General features: G+C 35.9%; 1 protein-coding gene across 1 annotated transcript in view; it reads right to left on the reverse strand.

Annotated features, from left to right (window-relative positions):
• ZBBX (zinc finger B-box domain containing) overlaps positions 1 to 18,927 on the reverse strand; it is a 111,851-nt gene that overhangs the window by 48,167 nt on the left and 44,757 nt on the right. Inside the window, exons 7-8 of the mRNA XM_047785850.1 lie at positions 12,454 to 12,612; positions 5,127 to 5,298 (exon numbers count right to left, since the gene is read on the reverse strand). Of these exons, the coding sequence (XP_047641806.1) occupies positions 5,127 to 5,298; positions 12,454 to 12,612 (331 nt within the window). The remainder of the gene's footprint in view (positions 1 to 5,126; positions 5,299 to 12,453; positions 12,613 to 18,927) is intronic.

Below are 18,927 nucleotides of genomic sequence, written 5' to 3' on the forward strand. Positions count from 1 at the left end.
AATGGGAGATGAGATCACAGAGATAGGTACTTCAGATTACACTGAACCTTCTAGGCCATCATAAGTACCGCCTTTCATACTGAAGGAAGTGAGAATTTACATTTGAATGAAATGAAGTTAGGAATCAATAACAGAGACAACTGGAAAATGAAAATTCAAGCGTGCTACTATGTTAAATGGCCAAGAAACAGAGAAAAACATATTCAATGTCATTTCTAAAGAGGTACACAAATTAAATATACAATATCACCCTTATCAGATCAGCAACGTTTAAAAAAATCTGACAATTTGGGTGTTGGTAATAATGGGAAGCAGCCACACCTCTTATACACTGGAGGTGGCAGCATAAACTGATACAAGTACTTTGATAAATAATTCAGCTTTACCTAGTACAGCTGAAGACATACACACCCTCAGACCCAGCTGTTCTACCTCCAGGAACAGACACCTGGACGAGAGTGCACAGGTGTATCATGAGACCTGTGCAAGAATATTCATACCAGACAGTACTTGTGATAATAAAAACCATCAATGTTTAAACAGATCAAAGTTTAATAAACTATCAATGTTTAAACAGACAAGCAGGTATATTCATATAACAGATGACTCTTTAGCAGTAAAAATGAATGAAATACAACAATGCACATCTTCATGAGTGAATCCCAATAAATAATATTGATTAAATTAAAGAATACATACACTGGCTTTTTACTTACACAATGTTCAAATATGTGCAAATGTAACAATATATTGTTTAGACATACACACATGCAGTAAACCACAAGGAAATCAAGGAAATGAAAAAACACAAAACCCAAGTGATATAGGGGAGAGAAGAGGGAGAGAGAAAGGGCTTTCTGTTTTGTTTTCTCCATAAACTATATAAATTTTATAAATGTTCTTTTGCATCTACTTAATATCTTAGGAAAAGGAAAATGTTTATAAACATATGCATATAGTATATACAAACAAAAACCATCCTAATCATAATACTCTGGGGCAAGAAAAAAATCATATTAGTAGAAGTCCTTATCTTTATGATTTCTCCATAGAAAGCACACTGTTGACCACACAGATTCTACCAACTTTCCTCCAATATCTATGCCATTCTTTGTCTTCTTTGCTGGCCTAACACAAAGTTCTATGGCCATCGTGTATCATAGGGAGATCAGTTTAGTGACACTCTCAACTGAAATCTAAATTTAAATGTTAGATACCAGTAATACAGGTTATATTAGGTATCACGTAAAAGAGACAGGAAAAAAAAAAACAATCATTCAATATAAAACATAGCTGCCGGGGTTCTCCATTTTGTAGCTGGTTTGGAAGCCTACCTTGACTTGATTACCACAGTATCCTTCTCTCACAGACCATTCTATGCTACTGTCTGCCAAGATCTTCTTACCTGGTGGAGTGACTTAAAGTTTCATTCCAAAGGATTCAAGACCACAGAAGCCCTCTTTTCATTGGGTTGCCACATTTTTCCAATGAACAATATTACTAAACAAAGAAAAGTTAAGTATGCTGTTGAACAGCTTGCAGATGAAGTCTATCTTCTTTCTGTGATGACAATCCAATTGTTCCTTTGTAATTGTGTTCAAATAAAATGGCCAGCAGTACAGTGGCCCCTTCTGACTATTAATTCAGTGCTGATGAGCCCCCAAATGGCAGTGGGTAGTTTCAGCTTTCTTTTATAATGAAAGTTTTGCTGGAGTTTCTTATAATAAAGAGCACCCTGTAGGAAAAGCACCCCAAACTTAAAAGATGCTGTTTCTCAGCTGGAACCCACACTGAACCTTTAGCAAGGTCAGTCCACAAAACTATTAAGTCCTCTGAATACTGCTGCCCATAGTAACATGATTGAATTCCATGGAAATTAGTCTATTCCTGTATCTCTTTCATAATAAAAGGAGTGTTTTTCTCTAAGACAATGTTGTGTGAGATACCATGATGACAAAACTTCTGTTGGCAGATACACTACAGGGAGAGAAAGCAAATCCTTTTCTGAAATATCCAGTCTTTCCCATGAGGAATAATTACTGCCCCATCCATGATGGAAAGGATACAATACAATCATTCTGTAACAGATACTCCCTGCTCACCAAATCTACTTAGCATCATGCCATCAGTCTAATGGGCAAGCATTATCTTCTGTGCAATAGCAAGACAATCAAGGTCCTTTGGGACTTACATAATGGGAAAGAGCTGGAGAGCTAATGTAAGTCTGGAGCAAGATTGTGAGGGTATACTGTTACCTCTGCCATATAATATCAAAATATTTCAGATTATATTTATTGATAGAAATAGAAAATAAAACATTTGATATGTCAAGGAGTAGCAAAATCTGGCCCACTAACTATTTTTGTAGAGCATTCAATCTAAGAGTGGTTTCTACATATTTTAATGGCTTAAAAATCAAAAGAAGGATAATATATTGCGACATATGAAGATTACATAAAAATTCAAATTTGGGTCCATAAACAAGGTTTTATTGGGAAATAGTCACACTCAATTGTTTATACATTATGTCTACTTTCATGATCGAAAGGCAGAGTACTTCTGAAAGGCCCTTAAAGCTTAAAATATTTACAATCTGTCACTTTTCAGAAAAATAAACCCCTCAACTAGGTCAATAGCTGTCTGTCTTCCCCAAAGAGAATGTGTTGGTTTTCTCCAGTAAAGACACTACATCTAGCAAAGCAACAGTGACCTGTATCATCATCATCTGACCAAGTTCACTCTAACCTGTAGTCATTTTTCAAAGTCATTGGCTTTTGCACTAAATAGGTAAGTTAAATGGAAATATGATAAAAAGCAGTATTCCTGCATCTTTCAAGTCTTTGATGTTGGCATTAATCTCTGCAATCTGCAGAAATTACAATGCCTTTTGGCATGGTATTTTAGCATGAGCATTGGCAAAGACGGTGGGGTGGAGGGACAGTTCTAGGATCTTCTACTTAGGTACCACTGTAACAACCTTCATGCAATAGGTCAGACTTTCAATAGAAAGATTTTATCTGCTACTAAGTATATTCATCCCCAATATGTAATCAGGGCTGAGAAAATAACCACAAAATGGCCTCACAGTCCCAATGCACTATGAGACAGAATAAAGATTCCATTCATCACCTTACTTCCTTAAATTTCTGAGACTAACTGATGGACTACAGTGGTAATTAGGGTCACCAGGGATAATGTCAGTTCAGGCCCAGAATCTAATATCCCCCTGCAGGTCTTGGCGTTGCATTTCCTCATTGCATGTTTATCCTAGTAAATAGTTAAAATTTTGTAGTGAAGGCTAAGAGGAAGATACATAGTATACCCTTGTGGCCACACTAAAAAATCCTGCAGAAGGACCCAGCTTCTATCTAAATTAAGGGACTCCAGATCTATGGTGTGGCTTAGGGATGAGAACCTCATAAAAACTCTGATCCCCCAATATAGTAGCTCAAGTTGGGTCTCTATACATCAAATGTAAATATTTTCTCCTCAGAAAGAAAAAATAGGAGACTGTACAACTTCTTAATTCTTACATATTCCAATTAGTATTATAGATCTCTGTGAACTGAAACTTTCCAATCACTAGTCTTCCTTATCCTTTATTTTGGTAATTTTTCCACTACAACTTTGATGATTATATGCCAACATCTGGCTTATACCATTCCAGGCTGCCATGATTCCTCTGAAATCAGGCAGTTCAATTCCATTTAAGCATCTCCATCCACAATCATCTTCAGCCTTCAGCTACAACACATCAGTTCTCCTATTATTTTTAAATACTATGTCTTCCAGGTAGATTTCTATAGAATACTTAGTCCCTTTCAAAGTAGAAAAGGAAAATAAACATGAAAATGTAAAAGGACAGGAGTTCCTGTCATGGCGCAGTGGAAGCAAATCTGACTAGGAAGCATGAGGTTGAGAGTTCGATTCCTGGCCTCGCTCAGTGAGTTAAGGATCTGGCATTGCCATGAGCTGTGGTGTAGGTCGCAGACACGGCTCAGATCCCATGTTGCTGTGACTCTGGTGTAAGCCAGTGACAACAGCTCTGATTAGACCCCTAGCCTGGGAACCTCCATATGTCATGGGTGTGGCCCTCAAAAAAAAGACAAAAGACAAAAAAAAAGTAAAAGCACAAATAAAAGAGCACATAAAACAACACAGTCAATGAGAGTTATATTGAGGTACCTAATAAAAAAGGATACAAAAATAAATTCAGAAATATTAACAAAATTGATGCATCATGAACAAATATAGGAAAAATATTTGAGAGAGAAAACATTACTTAGTAAAAATCAAATTCTAATTGGGAAGAAGTCAAGTGATATCTTGACAGTAGGAATTATACTATGCTACAAAAGAAGAATAATCAAGGGACTTCCTCCGCTGGAAAAAAAATAAAATAAAAATCATAAAATTGGATGCTATCAACTAAGTTACATGATTTAAATGTATTACTAACATTTTATTTTTAATGAAAAGCAATTGGATGTCTCAACAAGATTCTGGGTAATAAAATTAATAAATTGAGTACTTTTAAAAGTGTGATTTCCCTTAATAGATACTGGGAAACACAACACACTTTAGTCATCTAGATCTTCACTGTCTAGAATATGGGTGTGAAAATCACCAAGGAAAAATAAAAACAAGAAATATTTCTTCAAAAAGAAAGAAAAAACAAAAAAATTTATTATCCCCCTGAACTTCACAGCAGTCCTTGAAATATATTTCTCCAGACATATTAAAAAATTTTTTTACTTCTCTCTCTCACACATCCTCCTGTTTTATGTATTGTAATTACAGTTCAATAAAGGAATAGTCATTCTAACAAAAACTTTCTGCTGAGAGTAGAGGAGCTGAAAGAAAGAGCCATTTCTCTGTTCAACCGACAGCCTGAATTTACATAGGATACAAAGGCAAATATATCCCCAACACCCAATTCAGGGTCCTATAAATATTAAACCAGTAAACAACGGTCATACAGTGACTACTCCTTTGAAGAGTTATATCAAATTGCTATCTCAATATTAATAGTTTCTGAACACTGCATTTATATTCACAGAGAATGGAGAGAAAATACTTTCAGCTTTATTTTAAAGCATTCATTTTATTAAAAAAAAAAGCTGTACCTGGTTTTGCTGCATGTACGTTCCATTTCTCGTCATCACGACGCCCAGTTCTCCACTGATTTAAAACTTCATGAAAGGATTGGGCAGAAGTTTCTTCATCCAATGGCCCTTCACACAAAAGCCTATGTCGTGGATTTGCACAGTCTTCTTTTCTTGTTGTTGAAACTTCTACCTAAACCAATAACAATGTATCTTAAGTGTGTTTTACTAAGTGCTCTGTATATTAAAATACAGGTAGCATTAATTTTGAACATTGTGAGTCACACATTATTTTTTAACTTTGAGTAAAAATGCTTTTAAGTTGTACTTATATATATGCTTTACTGATTTCTTTAAAACTTTATAAGCAGTTATAAATGGTCTCTTCAGAAAGTAATAAAAATATAGACTTCAGGACTAAGGATTTATAATTATGTTATTCACCAGTGTTTTCCCTAGAGAGCAGTGATAGCCTGGTATCCAACCTTCTGACTTCTTCAATCTCCCACTCCCTGTAACCTCCCTACAGCAGAAAGAGCAGTTTCTTAACAGGTAAATCACTCCTCTGCCCCAAACCCTCCATGGACTCTCCATGAAGCCCTCAATTCCTGCTAGAACATACAAGACCCTACATAACTTTGTACTCGCCTGTCTTTTCCTTCAGTTTCTACAATTTTCCCCCTCTTCATTCACCCTGCTTCAGCCAAACTTATACTCTTGCAGTTTTGAGAACCCATCAAGTACATTCCACTTGAAGGTCTTTCATGAGCTCAGAGAATGAACCTTCTCTATATCTTCACACAGCCAGAAACACCTTTCATTCAGTCTCAGTTCAAACATCACCTACTTAGAGAGTACATGAGGACCATAACAATGACCCTAAGAATACAGCCTCTTTCTACCCCATTTTCCAACCTCCTATCCTTAAAATTTGTTTTTTTTAAAGTATTTTTCTCCTAATAACATATCCTGAATTTACATGCTTACTTATCATCAGTCCCTCCCAACAGAATGTAATGAGATCAGGAATTCCTTCTGTTCCCTCACTGCCAAGAGTAAGTAAGTAAGCGTCTGACCCAAAGTAGGTGTTCATTAAAATTAGTTGAATGAATGGAAAAATTAATAAATATGAAACACTGCCTGCTTCTCAGTATAATGATGGGGGAAAGGATGAATTCAGAACAAAATGCAGTTCCATGGTGAACACACAGAAGAAAATAAAGGTAGGATTTGACAGTTATCCAGTGAATCAGAGAAAAAAGCTTAATTAGGGAACTAAAGCAAAAGAAATTCCACACCAATGCTGAATTATCAAATGTGCATTACCTACACTGATCAAACTGTGAAATCTCCAGTGCATTATCTTCTAGATACAAGAGTAAATCCTCTATGTTCAGCCCTTAATTGCACAATAAACAGGCAGACTGTTAGAGAACAATTGAGAGAAGACTGTATATGCCTGTATAGAGTAAACAAAAAGCATCTGGAATCTATAGACACTATACTAGCCATTGACACAGAAATCCATGTTAATAAGCCTACAATAGAAACAGAAGCAAAAAGCAGGTAAATAAGAATCCTATGGGCAAAAAGAAGCAGGGGCAGTATTCCAGAACAGAAGAACGGTGTGTGTGTATATATATATACATACGGCATGGAGTGAAAGAGCACAGTGGTATGGAACTGTATACAGTTCCTGTGGTGCAGAACTGTGGCTGCTATAGCAAAAAAAAAAAAAAAAAAAAAAAAAAGAAAGAAAAAAAAAAGAAAAAACCCACAAACAAACAAACAGGATATGAGAAAATATAAAGCGTAGGAGGACAAGCAGGGTCAGATTGTGAAGGATTCTGCTACCATCCAGAGGAAATTAACACTTAAACATACTGGAAATGCAAAGCTACTGAAGAGCCTCATACAGCAGTGTGGGAGAGAAAAAAACTGGAGAATAATTAGTTCAGATACAAGGAAACCAATTAAAATTTACATCCATTTGTTAATATCTATCAATGTCACAAGTGCATAACCCTCTTCACCTAGGAATTTTAGGATTTTATCTATATATATACATATATATATATATATGCAAAACAATATTTTTCAAAATTATTTTTTCTTTCTTCTTTCTGTGCCCTCATCGAAACTATTCTTTATACTCTACTTTGAACCAGCATAAGACTGAAACAGCAGAAAAGTTATTTCATAACCAATATATAGTAAAGTATCTTACATAGTATCTTATAATATCTATATAGTATCTTACAACCACTACATAGAATGAGAAGGCTGTGGAGTATACTATATGAAGTACAGAATTATGCTGAGTATAAAAAGCACTATGCAGAGCAGTATGCAACAAATAATTAATTGTGTTAAGAAATACATACATACCAAATTGGAATTATGATTAACTGCTATAAGGGGAGAGAATTATATGCACTTTTCACTTTAATATCCATTTGCATTTTAAGAAAAAAAAACTAATTTCAGTATTTGGAATAGCAATAAGACTAGAAGTGACCAAATATTCAAGAGTTTTCAGATGGTTTTAAAATGAGACATGGTGGGAGTTTACATCATGGCTTAGTGATTAACAAATCCGACTAGGAACCATGAGGATGGGGGCTTGATCCCTGGCCTCACTCAGTGGGTTAAGGATCCGGCATTGCCGTGAGCTGTAGTGTAGGTTGCAGACACGGCTTGGATCCCACGTTGCTGTGGCTTTGGCGTAGGCCAGCGGCTATAACTCAGATTAGACCCCTAGCCTGGGAACCTCCATGTGCTGCAGGGGCGGTCCTAGAAAAGGCAAAATGACAAAAATAAATAATAAATAAATAAATAAATATAAAGTAAAATGAAGGCAAAAGACAAAAATAAATTAAATAAATAAATAAAAATAAAATGAGACATGGTAATGGGTTGGATGTGCAAAGGAGGAAGAGAAATGACTATAGAAAATAACTGTTCTTGTTGACTCAGAAAGCTAGGAGAGAGGCTGCCACCCATAGAAACATCTATAGATTTTGGAGAAGAGGTAACGAATTTAGTGTGGAAATACTAAGCCTTAGAAGTACGTGGGGAGGTATTCAGTAAACAATATGTGAGTGTGTGTGTGTATACATATGAATGCTGTACTAATGAAAAAGCACTGAAAACAGTGCTTAATACAAAATGGGTTAAGTATTCTGGTGATTCCAGCAGCTCTCCAGGGCAGCTCCCATCCAAGCAATCAATCAGAGATAAAAGACATTTACATTCTACAGCTATGCCTATGGAATACCTGGCTTCCACACAGTGGTAACAGGATAGGAAAAAGGCAGAAGATTGTACATTGGCTCTTAAATATTTCAGCCCAAAACTGTCATGTGTCACTTCCACTCAGAGCCCATCAGGACCCTGCCCAATTCTCGGAGGCTAGGAAATTTGAAGGAGCACTTGGAATCCATTGCTGTACATTCATTACCTCTCTAGGCTACATGATATCCCAGCAAAATATGTTTTACTATCCCCACTTTCCCCCAAAAAGGAAACAGGGGATCAAAGGGTCAAGTAAATTGCCCAATGTTACAAAGCTATAGGAAAATCTGAGTCAGGATTTCAAATTCAGGTTTCCATCTGTAAGAGGAAAGCTCTTTTATGAACTGGACCCCTTTCTAAGGACATCCACTGGCTTGAATCCATAAGAAAAGCCCTGAAACAGATATCAGGCTTTAATACCATTTTGACTCTTCTCAGCATTCAAATTGCTTAGTAAGCCAATTAAAAATCAGATTCCTGGACCCAACAGACATAAAACATCAAAATTTGCGTGGCAAACCAGGAATACACATTTTAAACAAACTTACCAAGTGCTTCTAATGGTTACTGCAGTTGGAGAACCTCTGCTCTCTAGCACAGAGGAGGACCGAACATATGAGAGGGCATTTCTTTAGTATGTGCACTACGTACAGGTGAACACCTGAGGGTTGAGAGCAATGATGTCCACCAGAATGACTGAGCTATTGTTAAAACCACACAGGTCTGGACCCATCCACAGAGATGCCAAACTTAGTTACATGTTTCTCTAACATTTCTCCAGTTGATTCTAAGGTGCACTCTTGGATGAAACCACTGAATTAATGGTTTTTAAGTTAAGGTAGAGTGTCTATAAGCATACACAATTACCCATGTGGATAAGAGGCAGCATTCTTTTAGAGATTAAAAGCACAGGCAAAGGAGTAAGCTCTATAGTTTTCTAGAAGAGTGAATTACTTAAACCCTCTCTTTCTCATCTGTTAAATGAGGTAATTATAATTCAAGACTTATATGGTTATTGTGATTATTGGATAAGAGAAAGCAATTAAAGCGTTGAGCACAATGCCTAGCATAAGGTGTTTAATATATGTTAACTATTGATGCATCACTATTTTTATTGATGGGACAAATGGGTAAGATGGCAGGCACAAAGGAGAAATCCTTAAAACCACAGCCTCTGGGGAATGGTTAAAAGTAGGTAATTTGGAGTCATGAGGTCTGGGTTCAAATCAAAGTTCCCTCTATCAATGATATCTTGGTCAATATAAAGAACTGCAATTTGCCACTATTTTCTCTGAAAAAAAGAAATAATTTTAAAAGAATAAAAAGAAATAATAAACATAAAATATATAGGATGGTGTCTGACACACAATCAGTCCTCAGTACATTGTTATTCCCATAATAAGGCTGTAAATCATTCAGCGATTCTTCACAAACACCCTTGGAAGTTCTATTAGTGAAATTCATGCCAAAATGCTAATCTTCCTGGACAATTCAAGTTCAGTTTCTCTGCTGTAAAGAGGCCTTACTAACATACAGCATGGTTTATATTCTCTGAACAAGGATTTGGAACTTAGACTGAAATTCAAGTCTCATTCTGTCACAAAGTAACAAGCCCTGTAACTCTGGCCAAGTTACTATTTCTGAACTACAATGAAAGAATGATGTGGCATTTAAAAAAGTGAGGATTATTACAAGGATCAACATTTGAGGAAGTCTGTATCTTGCTAAAGAATCAATATAACAATATTATTAAAATATATACACATGAGCTGATAAAAGCTTATCTGGCATAAATCTGATTTTAAATAACTGTGAAACTGCCTGTCACCTAAAATAACTGGCATAGTTTTATATTTTTAGCCTGAGATCCTGATGAATATAAAATTGCTATATTGCATTGTGTTATTTTTTTTTGTGTGTTTCTCCCACATATTCATTTCTTGATGGGGTGAAAATGCGCAGAAAGCAATACAGTCAAAGGATCATTCATCAAAAAAACCACAAAAGACCCAGAATTGCCAAAGCAATTCTGAGGAACAAAAAACCAAGCAGGAGGCATAACTCTCCCAGGCTTCAGGCAATGTTACAAAGCCACAGTCATCAAGACAGTGTGGTACTGGTACCAAAGCAGACATACAGGCCAATTGAACAGAACAGAGAACCAAGAAATAAATCCAGACACCTTCGGTCAATTAGTCTTTGACAAAGGAGGCAAGAACATAAAATGGGAGAAAGACAGTCTTTTCAGCAAGTATTGCTGGGGAACCTGGACAGCTGCATTGCAAATCAATGAAACTAGAACACACCCTCACATCATGCACAAAAATAAACTCAGAATGGCTAAAGACTTACACATAAGACAAGACACCATCCAACTCCTGGGAGAGAACATAGGCAAAACATCCTCTGACATCAACCTTACAAATGTTTCCTCAGGTCAGTCTTCTAAGGCAACAGAAATAAAAGCAAAAATAAACCAATGGGACCTAATCAGACTGACAAGCTTTCGCACAGCAAAGGAACCCAAAAAGAAAACAAAAAGACAGCTTACAGAATGGGAGAAAACAGTTTCAAATGATGCAACTGACAAGGGCTTCTAATCTCTAAAATATACAAGCAATTTATACAACTCAACAGCAAAAGAGCCAACAATCCAATTAAAAGATGGGCAAAGGACCTGAATAGACATTTCTCCAAGGAGGATATACAGATGGCCGACAAGCACTTGAAACAATACTCAACATCACTGATTTTTAGAGAAATGCAAATCAAAACTACCATGAGATACCACCTCACACCAGTAAGAATGGCCATCACTAATAAGTTCACAAATAACAAATGCTGGAGAGGGTGTGGAGAAAAGGGAACCCTCCTGCACTGGTGGTGGGAATGTAAATTGGTACAACCATTGTGGAGAACAGTATGGAGGCACCTTAGAAATCTATACATAGAACTACCATACGATCCAGCAATCCCACTCTTGGGCATATATCCAGACTAAACTTTCCTTAATAAAGACACATGCACCCACAGGTCCATTGCAGCACTATTCACAATAGCCAAGACATGGAAACAACCCAAATTTCCATCAATAGATGGTTGGTTTAGGAAGATGTGGTATATATACACAATGGAATACTACTCAGCCATAAAAAAGAACAAAATAATGCCATTTGCAGCATCGTGGATGGAACTAGAGACTCTCCTACTGAGTGAAGTAATTCAGAAAGTGAAAGACAAATACCATATGATATCATCTATATCTGGAATCTAATATACAGCACAAATGAACCTTTCCAAAGCAAAGAAAATCGTGGACTTAGAAAATAGACTTCTTGTTGCCAAGGGGGAGGGGGAGAGAGTGGGGTGGATTGGGAGCTTAGGTTAATAGATGCAAACTATTGCCTTTGGAATGGATCAGCAAAGGGATCCTGCTGTGTAGCACTGGTAACTAAGTCCAGTCACTTATGATGGAGCATGATAATGTGAGAAAACAGAATGTGTAGGAGTTCCCGTTGTGGCGCAGTGGTTAACAAATCCAACTAGGAAACATGGGATTGTGGGTTTGATCCCTGGCCTCACTCAGTGGGTTGAGGATCTGGCATTGTGCTGATCTGTGGTGCAGGTCACAGATGCGGCTCGGATCTCATGTTGCTGTGGCTCTGGCATAGGCCAGCAGCTCTGATTGGACCCCTAGCCTGGGAACCTCCATGCACCATGAGTGCATCCCTAGAGAAGACAAAAAGACAAAAAAAAAAGAATTTGTGCATGTATGTGTAACTGGGTCACCATGCTGTGCAGTAGAAAAAAAATCGTATTGGGAAAATAACAATTAAAAAAAAAAAAAAAAACAATAGCCAGTGAAACAAAAGCAAATCTCTTTGAAAGGATTTTCCCAATAAAAATGTTTTTGATTAATAAAAAAACAAATTCGTATTAAATGACAAAGTGATCAAACGATCTTCAAAACTCTATAGCTCTAGTTGACTATATGAATGACTGTCTCTGTGATCATGTATGATGGAAAATGTCTACTATATTTTTCTGGGCTTACCTCAGAGCTGCTCCCCTGAAGAAGAAGAGATTTGGGTTTATACTGACTTTTACTCATCTCTTTTGCAGAATGATTCTCCCCTTTGAGTTCATCTGGATTAACTTCTTTTATAAACTGATGGGCAACATCCAACACATTGGATAATATTTGAGATTTTGCCTATTAAAAAAATGAATAAAAAGCCTGATATGTCAGCCTAAATAAGTTAGCTATATTAAATAATGTTCTCATTAGTCTGTGATGAATAAAATTCCATGTATTTTATTTAACATTGAAAAGTACAAGTTGTCATTTATATCAACCACATAAGAGCAAGAGCTGCCATCTGCTGAAGGGCTAGTTTGAGCTCATACTATGCTAAGTATCTTAAAAACATATCATTTAATCCTTAAGTCAACACTACAATATAACTTTTCTTTTTCCTCTGTTTTCAGGATAAAGAAAAAGAAGTTTGGAGGGATTAAATGACTTGCCCTTGGTCACATGGTGAGTGTGGAAGTGACCAGAGCTAGGAAGTGTGTGTAATTCTAATGACTCACAGCCTTTCTACTATGTCGACCCCAAAAAGATAATGTGCTAATTTGTGCACATCACAGCTAAAGAACTAAATATAGCTCATCTTGTGGAAGACTGAACAAGCAGTAATGAGTATTTTCTTGGTGATAAAATATTTTTAGAATGTATTAACTATACAAAAAGTGCACATTGGAAAGTGCCTCTGCCTGTGGTTCCCTAGCAAACTCCAAGCTGTGTCTCTTGTCATACCTTTGCTTAGGAGTTTCACTTACCAGGAAGGCCCTCCCTCCTTTATTACCCTCTTTTCCTGGCAGATTTGTGACTCTCATGCTAGAATCACCCTGAATTACTCCCCCATGTCCAGGAAGCTTTCCCTGCCCTCCTCCCCCAGCTGCATAAGTTACCCATTCTCTCTACCCTCTTCCTACCCGAGGAGCTCTCTGCCAGGCCACACAATATTGGTGTAAAATCATCTTTTGATGTCTATCTATTCTATCATACCAAAAACTCCCAAAAGAAAAAAAAAAATCACATCCTCTCAAATCCTTGGATGGCTACCCCAGTGCCTAGTAAATAGCATATGGCAAAGTAACATCAAAATAAGGTGCTGGGGAGAGGAGAGGAAGAACTTCAGGATTAAAATAAATAATTGAAAAAGAGAATTCAAGAACTCTTGTTAGGAGTGCCTGTCGTGGCTCATTGGTTAACAAACCCAGCTAGTAACTATGAGGTTGAAGGTTGGATCCCTGGCCTTGTTCAGTGGGCAGTGGGTTAAGGATCCAGTGTTGCCGTGCACTGTGGTGTAGGTTGAAGACACGGCTCAGATCCTGCATTGCTGTGGCTGTGGCGCAGGCAGGCAGCTACAGCTCTGATTTATCCCCTAGCCTGGGAAGCTCCATATGCCACAGGTGCAGCCCTAAAAAGACAAAAAACAAACAAACAAAAACCCCTTGTCAAATGCCTTTAGATGAGCAGGTGCATCTCAGGACACCCCTGTTCACTCAGGGGTCTCCTATCAGCAATAACCCTGGTCTTCCCAAGGACCCTTCAGGATTCAGATCCCATCTAAGCTCGAACCAAACAAACTCCAGAGGGAAGATGCAGACCCTTCAGAGTCCTCTCTGAAAACCCGGCTCTATGAACATAATGGAATAAATAGGTCTCGCAGTTCCCATCGTGGTGCAGCGGAAATGAATCCAGCTAGGAACTATGAGGTTGTGGATTAAATCCCTGGCCTTGCTCAGTGGGTTAAGGATCTGGCGTTGCCATGAGCTGTGATGTATATCGCAGACACGGCTCAGATCTGATATTGTGACAAAGGCTGGCAGCTATAGCTCCGATTGGACCCCTAGCCTGGGAACCTCCATATGCCGCAGGTACAGCCCTAAAAAAGCAAAATAAATAAATAAAAATAAATAAATAGGTCTTACTCCTTAGTAAATGTCCTAAAGACAGAAGAAAACTTCAACAGGGATCAGAAATAAGTATTTATGCTCTCCCATGTAAATATTCCTATGTTTAAATTTTCATCTACTTTGTTTAAATAGCTGAGATTACACTGAAACTTTCAGTTATGACCTTCTATAAATCCGTTCAGATTCACTGCAATCTGATTCTGGAATAAATCAGTGAACATCAAATTAACTAGCGTTATTTCACACTGAATTAATAAATTTATCTATGAAAAGTGTCTAATGTGACCTATGCACATTATTGCTATCCATATACAAACCTATGGTATCTGCTCAAAATTTTCCCAAGAATCTTTAAAAAACCTTTACAGCCCAAAGTAGTCCTTATTTTTTTAAAGAAATTCACATTTATAATATGACATTATTGTCTATATTCATTATACTGTGCGTTAGACCTCCCTGGCTTATTTACTGCCTAACTTCAATCTTATCCTCCACCCCACCACCCATCCCCTGGTAAATACCATTTTACTCTCTTTTTTTACAAGTTTGACTTTGGATTCCATTTAAATGTAATTGTACAGTATTTGCCTTTCTCTGTCTGACTTATCTCACTTAGCATAATGTGTTCCAGGTCCATCCATGGTGTCACAAATGGCAAAAGGATATCCTCCTTCCTCATGTCTGAATAGTATTTCATTGTGTATAGATATACCACATCTTTTTTATCCATTCACCCACTGATGGACATATAGGTTTCCATATCTTAGATACTGGGAATGATGTTGCAATAAATACACGAGTGCTTCTATCTCTTCAAAATCCTGTTTTAATTTCCTTTGGATATACATCCAGAAGTGGAATGGCTGAATCTTATTTTTTGAGGAGATACCACATTATTTTTCATAGCAATTGGACTAATTTACATTCCCACCAACAGTGTACAAAGGTCCCTTTCCACCATATTCTTGCTGGCACTTACTGTCTACTTGATGATATTAATTGGTTTGAGGTTAGTGGAGATTATAAAGAGGCACAGAGGAACATTTTGAGAATGACAGAAATACTGTGTAACTGGTGGGTTACACAAGTGCACTGACGAATGTATTGTCAGAACTAATCAAACTGCACACTTCAAAGGGGTGCATTTTACATAACAACGTGAACATGTTGCTGAACTGTACACTTAAAAATGGTTAAGACAGTAATATTTACATTATTTGTATTTTACCACAATTTTTAAATAATGCGAACACAAAAATAATGGATGCATTTTATTGTTCATAAATTAAACCTGAATGAAATTGATTTATAGAGAAAAAGGGTTTCCTGTTGTGACTCAGCAGGCTAAGAACCTGACTAGTATCCATGAGGATGCAAGTTTGATCCCAGGCCTTGCTCAGTAGATGAAGGATCTGATGTTGCCACAAGCTGCAGCATAGGTCACAGATGCAGCTCAGATCTGGTGTTGCAGTGGCTGTGGCATAGGCTGGCAGCTGCAGCTCCGATTCAACCCCTAGCCTAGGAAATTCTATATGCTGCAGGTGTGGCCCTAAAAAAGGAAGGAAAAAAAAAAGAAATTAAGCCAATGGTAATACTTTATTTTTCCAGAAATACCTGCATTTTAACAAATATTCTTAATCCAAGTAATTCAATCTAAACTTTATTTTCAATTCCCTAGAATAAAGGACTGTTGATTTCAAAGGTGGTTAAAATTTCTAGCTTACATTTTGCATTTTAAAAATATCAAAAAACAATAGTATTAATTTTATATAAATTATCAAGATAGAATTATTATTCAAATATATATTTACATAACAAAAACAATAATTATTCCTGTCCTAAGATGAATCTTGCTATCAATGTTTCAATAATTTTTATAACATTTTTTAGGTAGCATACTAAGAGACTCTGGAATGTCCCCCAAAATGATTTTATTCATAAATTAAGTTTACTGCTAGAAAATAAGATGAATAACTGATAAATAACTGATGAATAGCTGGTAAGTTGAAATCCTATATCTAAATGTCTGAAAAGTCTTTTAATTCAATATAAATGAAATGCCAATAAGTATGAATTTTCTTTCCTGCAACAATTTACTTTAAAATATTATTTTTCTTGGTTATCAGACTAAGTATGTATACTTTATTTTTCTCATTCTTAAAATAAGCATGCGGGGAAAGGGAACAGATATTAGGATCACCATTTTTTAGATAAGAAAACCCAAGCTCATAAAGCTTAGAGCAAAGCCAAATGGATACAAAATGTTGGAGCTTGAGTTAGAATTAAGACCTTCTTTTTATCATCTTAATCCCTTTTCCCTACCGAATTATGTAAACACAGAAAATATGTTTTACTTTTGATTCCTAAAACTTAAAATTTATTAAATTTTATCTCTGATAGGTATGAACATTATTCTTCCATTAATCATGAAATGATTACCACAATAAGCTTAGCAATTATCTATCATCTCAAATAAATACAGAATTAAAGAGAAAAAAAGTTTTTCCATGTGATAAGAACTCAGAATTTCCTCTCCTAACAATATTCATATAAAACATACAACAGTGTTATTTATATATGTAATTGCTTGTGCAGAGATTAGATTGTTGAGTTTTTATTTTTAATTAATTTGCTTATTTATTTTCATGTTTGACTAGGTACAAGCAATTCATTAAAGGGAGGAGGTGAGAATCTCCTTTCATCTCACTGCCATATAGCAAGGGAGGGGGACTTGGAGGGCAGCTTGAACTTTGAAAAAATAAAACTTTTGAGCACCAAAGTTAAAAGTATCCTATAAGAAGATAATTATAGAGCAAACCTAAACCATCTACCTCTTAACTAAGAGGTATAAAATGTAACAGAATCATAGAGATTAGAAATTCACAATAGCAGGCTATGATACCTAAAAGTTCCTAGATATGTGAAAAAATATATCACACGTTATTTTTAACAATGTTGATTTTTCCAATGAGTATGGAATATATTCCCATTTCTTTGTGTCTTCCTCAATTGGTTTCAACAATATTTTAACAGTTTTCAATGTATAAAGTCTCTTTCCCCTCTTGATCAAATTTATTCCCAGGTATTTTATTCTTTTTGCTGTGATGTTAAATAAATTGTTTCCTTAATTTATTTTTCTTCTAGTTCATTGCTAAATTACAGAAATGCAACCTTTTTTATATTCACTGAAAATTTACTGTAAACTTACAGTATTTATTATTTCTCATAGTTCTTCAATGAAGTCTTCAGTGTTTTCTATAAGTAAAATCATATCATCCACAAATAATGACAGTTTTACATCTTTCTTTCCAATTGAGATGTTATTTATTTCTTATCTTCATCTAATTGCTCTGGCTAGGACCTTCAATACTATATTAAATAAGAGCTGTAAGAAAGGGCATCCTTGTCTTATTCCTGATCTTAGAAGGATAGCTTTCAGGTTTTCATCACTGAGTAGGGTATTAGCTGTGGGTTTGGCATATAAAGATTTTATTATGCTGATTATATTACTTGTACATCTGTTTTATTGAGAGTTGTTACTGTAAATTGGTATCAAATCATCATTTTTTTCACTTTGTTAATATGGTTTGTCATGTTGATTGATTTATAGATATTGAATCATTTTTGCATCCCTAGAAAAAATCCCACTTGATCATTACATATGACCCTTTTAATGTATTGTTGTATTTGATTTGCTAATATTTTGTTGAAAATTTTAGCATCTACATTCATCAGAGATGTTGGCATGTAATTGTATTTTCTTGTGTTGTCCTTGTCTGGTTTTGTCAAGGTGATTCTGGCCTTGTAAAATAACCACTCCCTCCTCTTCAACTTTTTAAAGAGTCTGAGAAGGCTAAGTATTAAATCTTCACTGAATGTTTGGTACAATTCACTTGTCAAGCAATCTAGGCCTGGACTTTTGTTTTTTTGGAAGGTTTTTGATTACTGTTTCAATCTCCTTACTAGTGATTGGTGTCTATTCAGATTTTCTATTTCTTCATGATTCAGTTTTGGAAGGTCATTTGATTTTAAGAATTTGTCCATTTCTTCTAGGTTGTCCTATTGTTGTTGTTGGGTATCTATTCATAGTATTCTCTTATAATCCTTTGTATTTCTGTACATCCACAGTAATTTCTAATCTTTGTTTTCTGATTTTATTTAAGTATTCTTTTTTCTTAGTGAATCTAGCTAAAAGTGGGTCAATTTTTTAATCTTTTCAAAGAACAAGCTTGACATTTCATTGGTCTCTTCTCTAATTTTTACTATTTCTTTTCTCCTACTGACTTTGAGCTTCATTTACTCTTCTTTTTCTGGTTCCTGTAGATGTAAGTTTAGAACGTCTATTTGAGAATTTTTGTTGTTTTTTGAGATAGGCCTGTAATCCTACAAACTTCTTGCTACATCCCAAGATTTTGGTAGGTCATATTTTCACTTTTCTTGGTCGTCAGGTATTTCTTAAATTTTCTTTTGATTTCTTCATTGACCAAGAGTTGTTCAATAGAAAGTTGTTAAGTTTCCACATATTCATGGTTTTTCCAGCTTT

Source organism: Phacochoerus africanus, chromosome 1 (assembly GCF_016906955.1).
Source record: "Phacochoerus africanus isolate WHEZ1 chromosome 1, ROS_Pafr_v1, whole genome shotgun sequence".
In the NCBI taxonomy this organism is placed as follows: domain Eukaryota; kingdom Metazoa; phylum Chordata; class Mammalia; order Artiodactyla; family Suidae; genus Phacochoerus; species Phacochoerus africanus.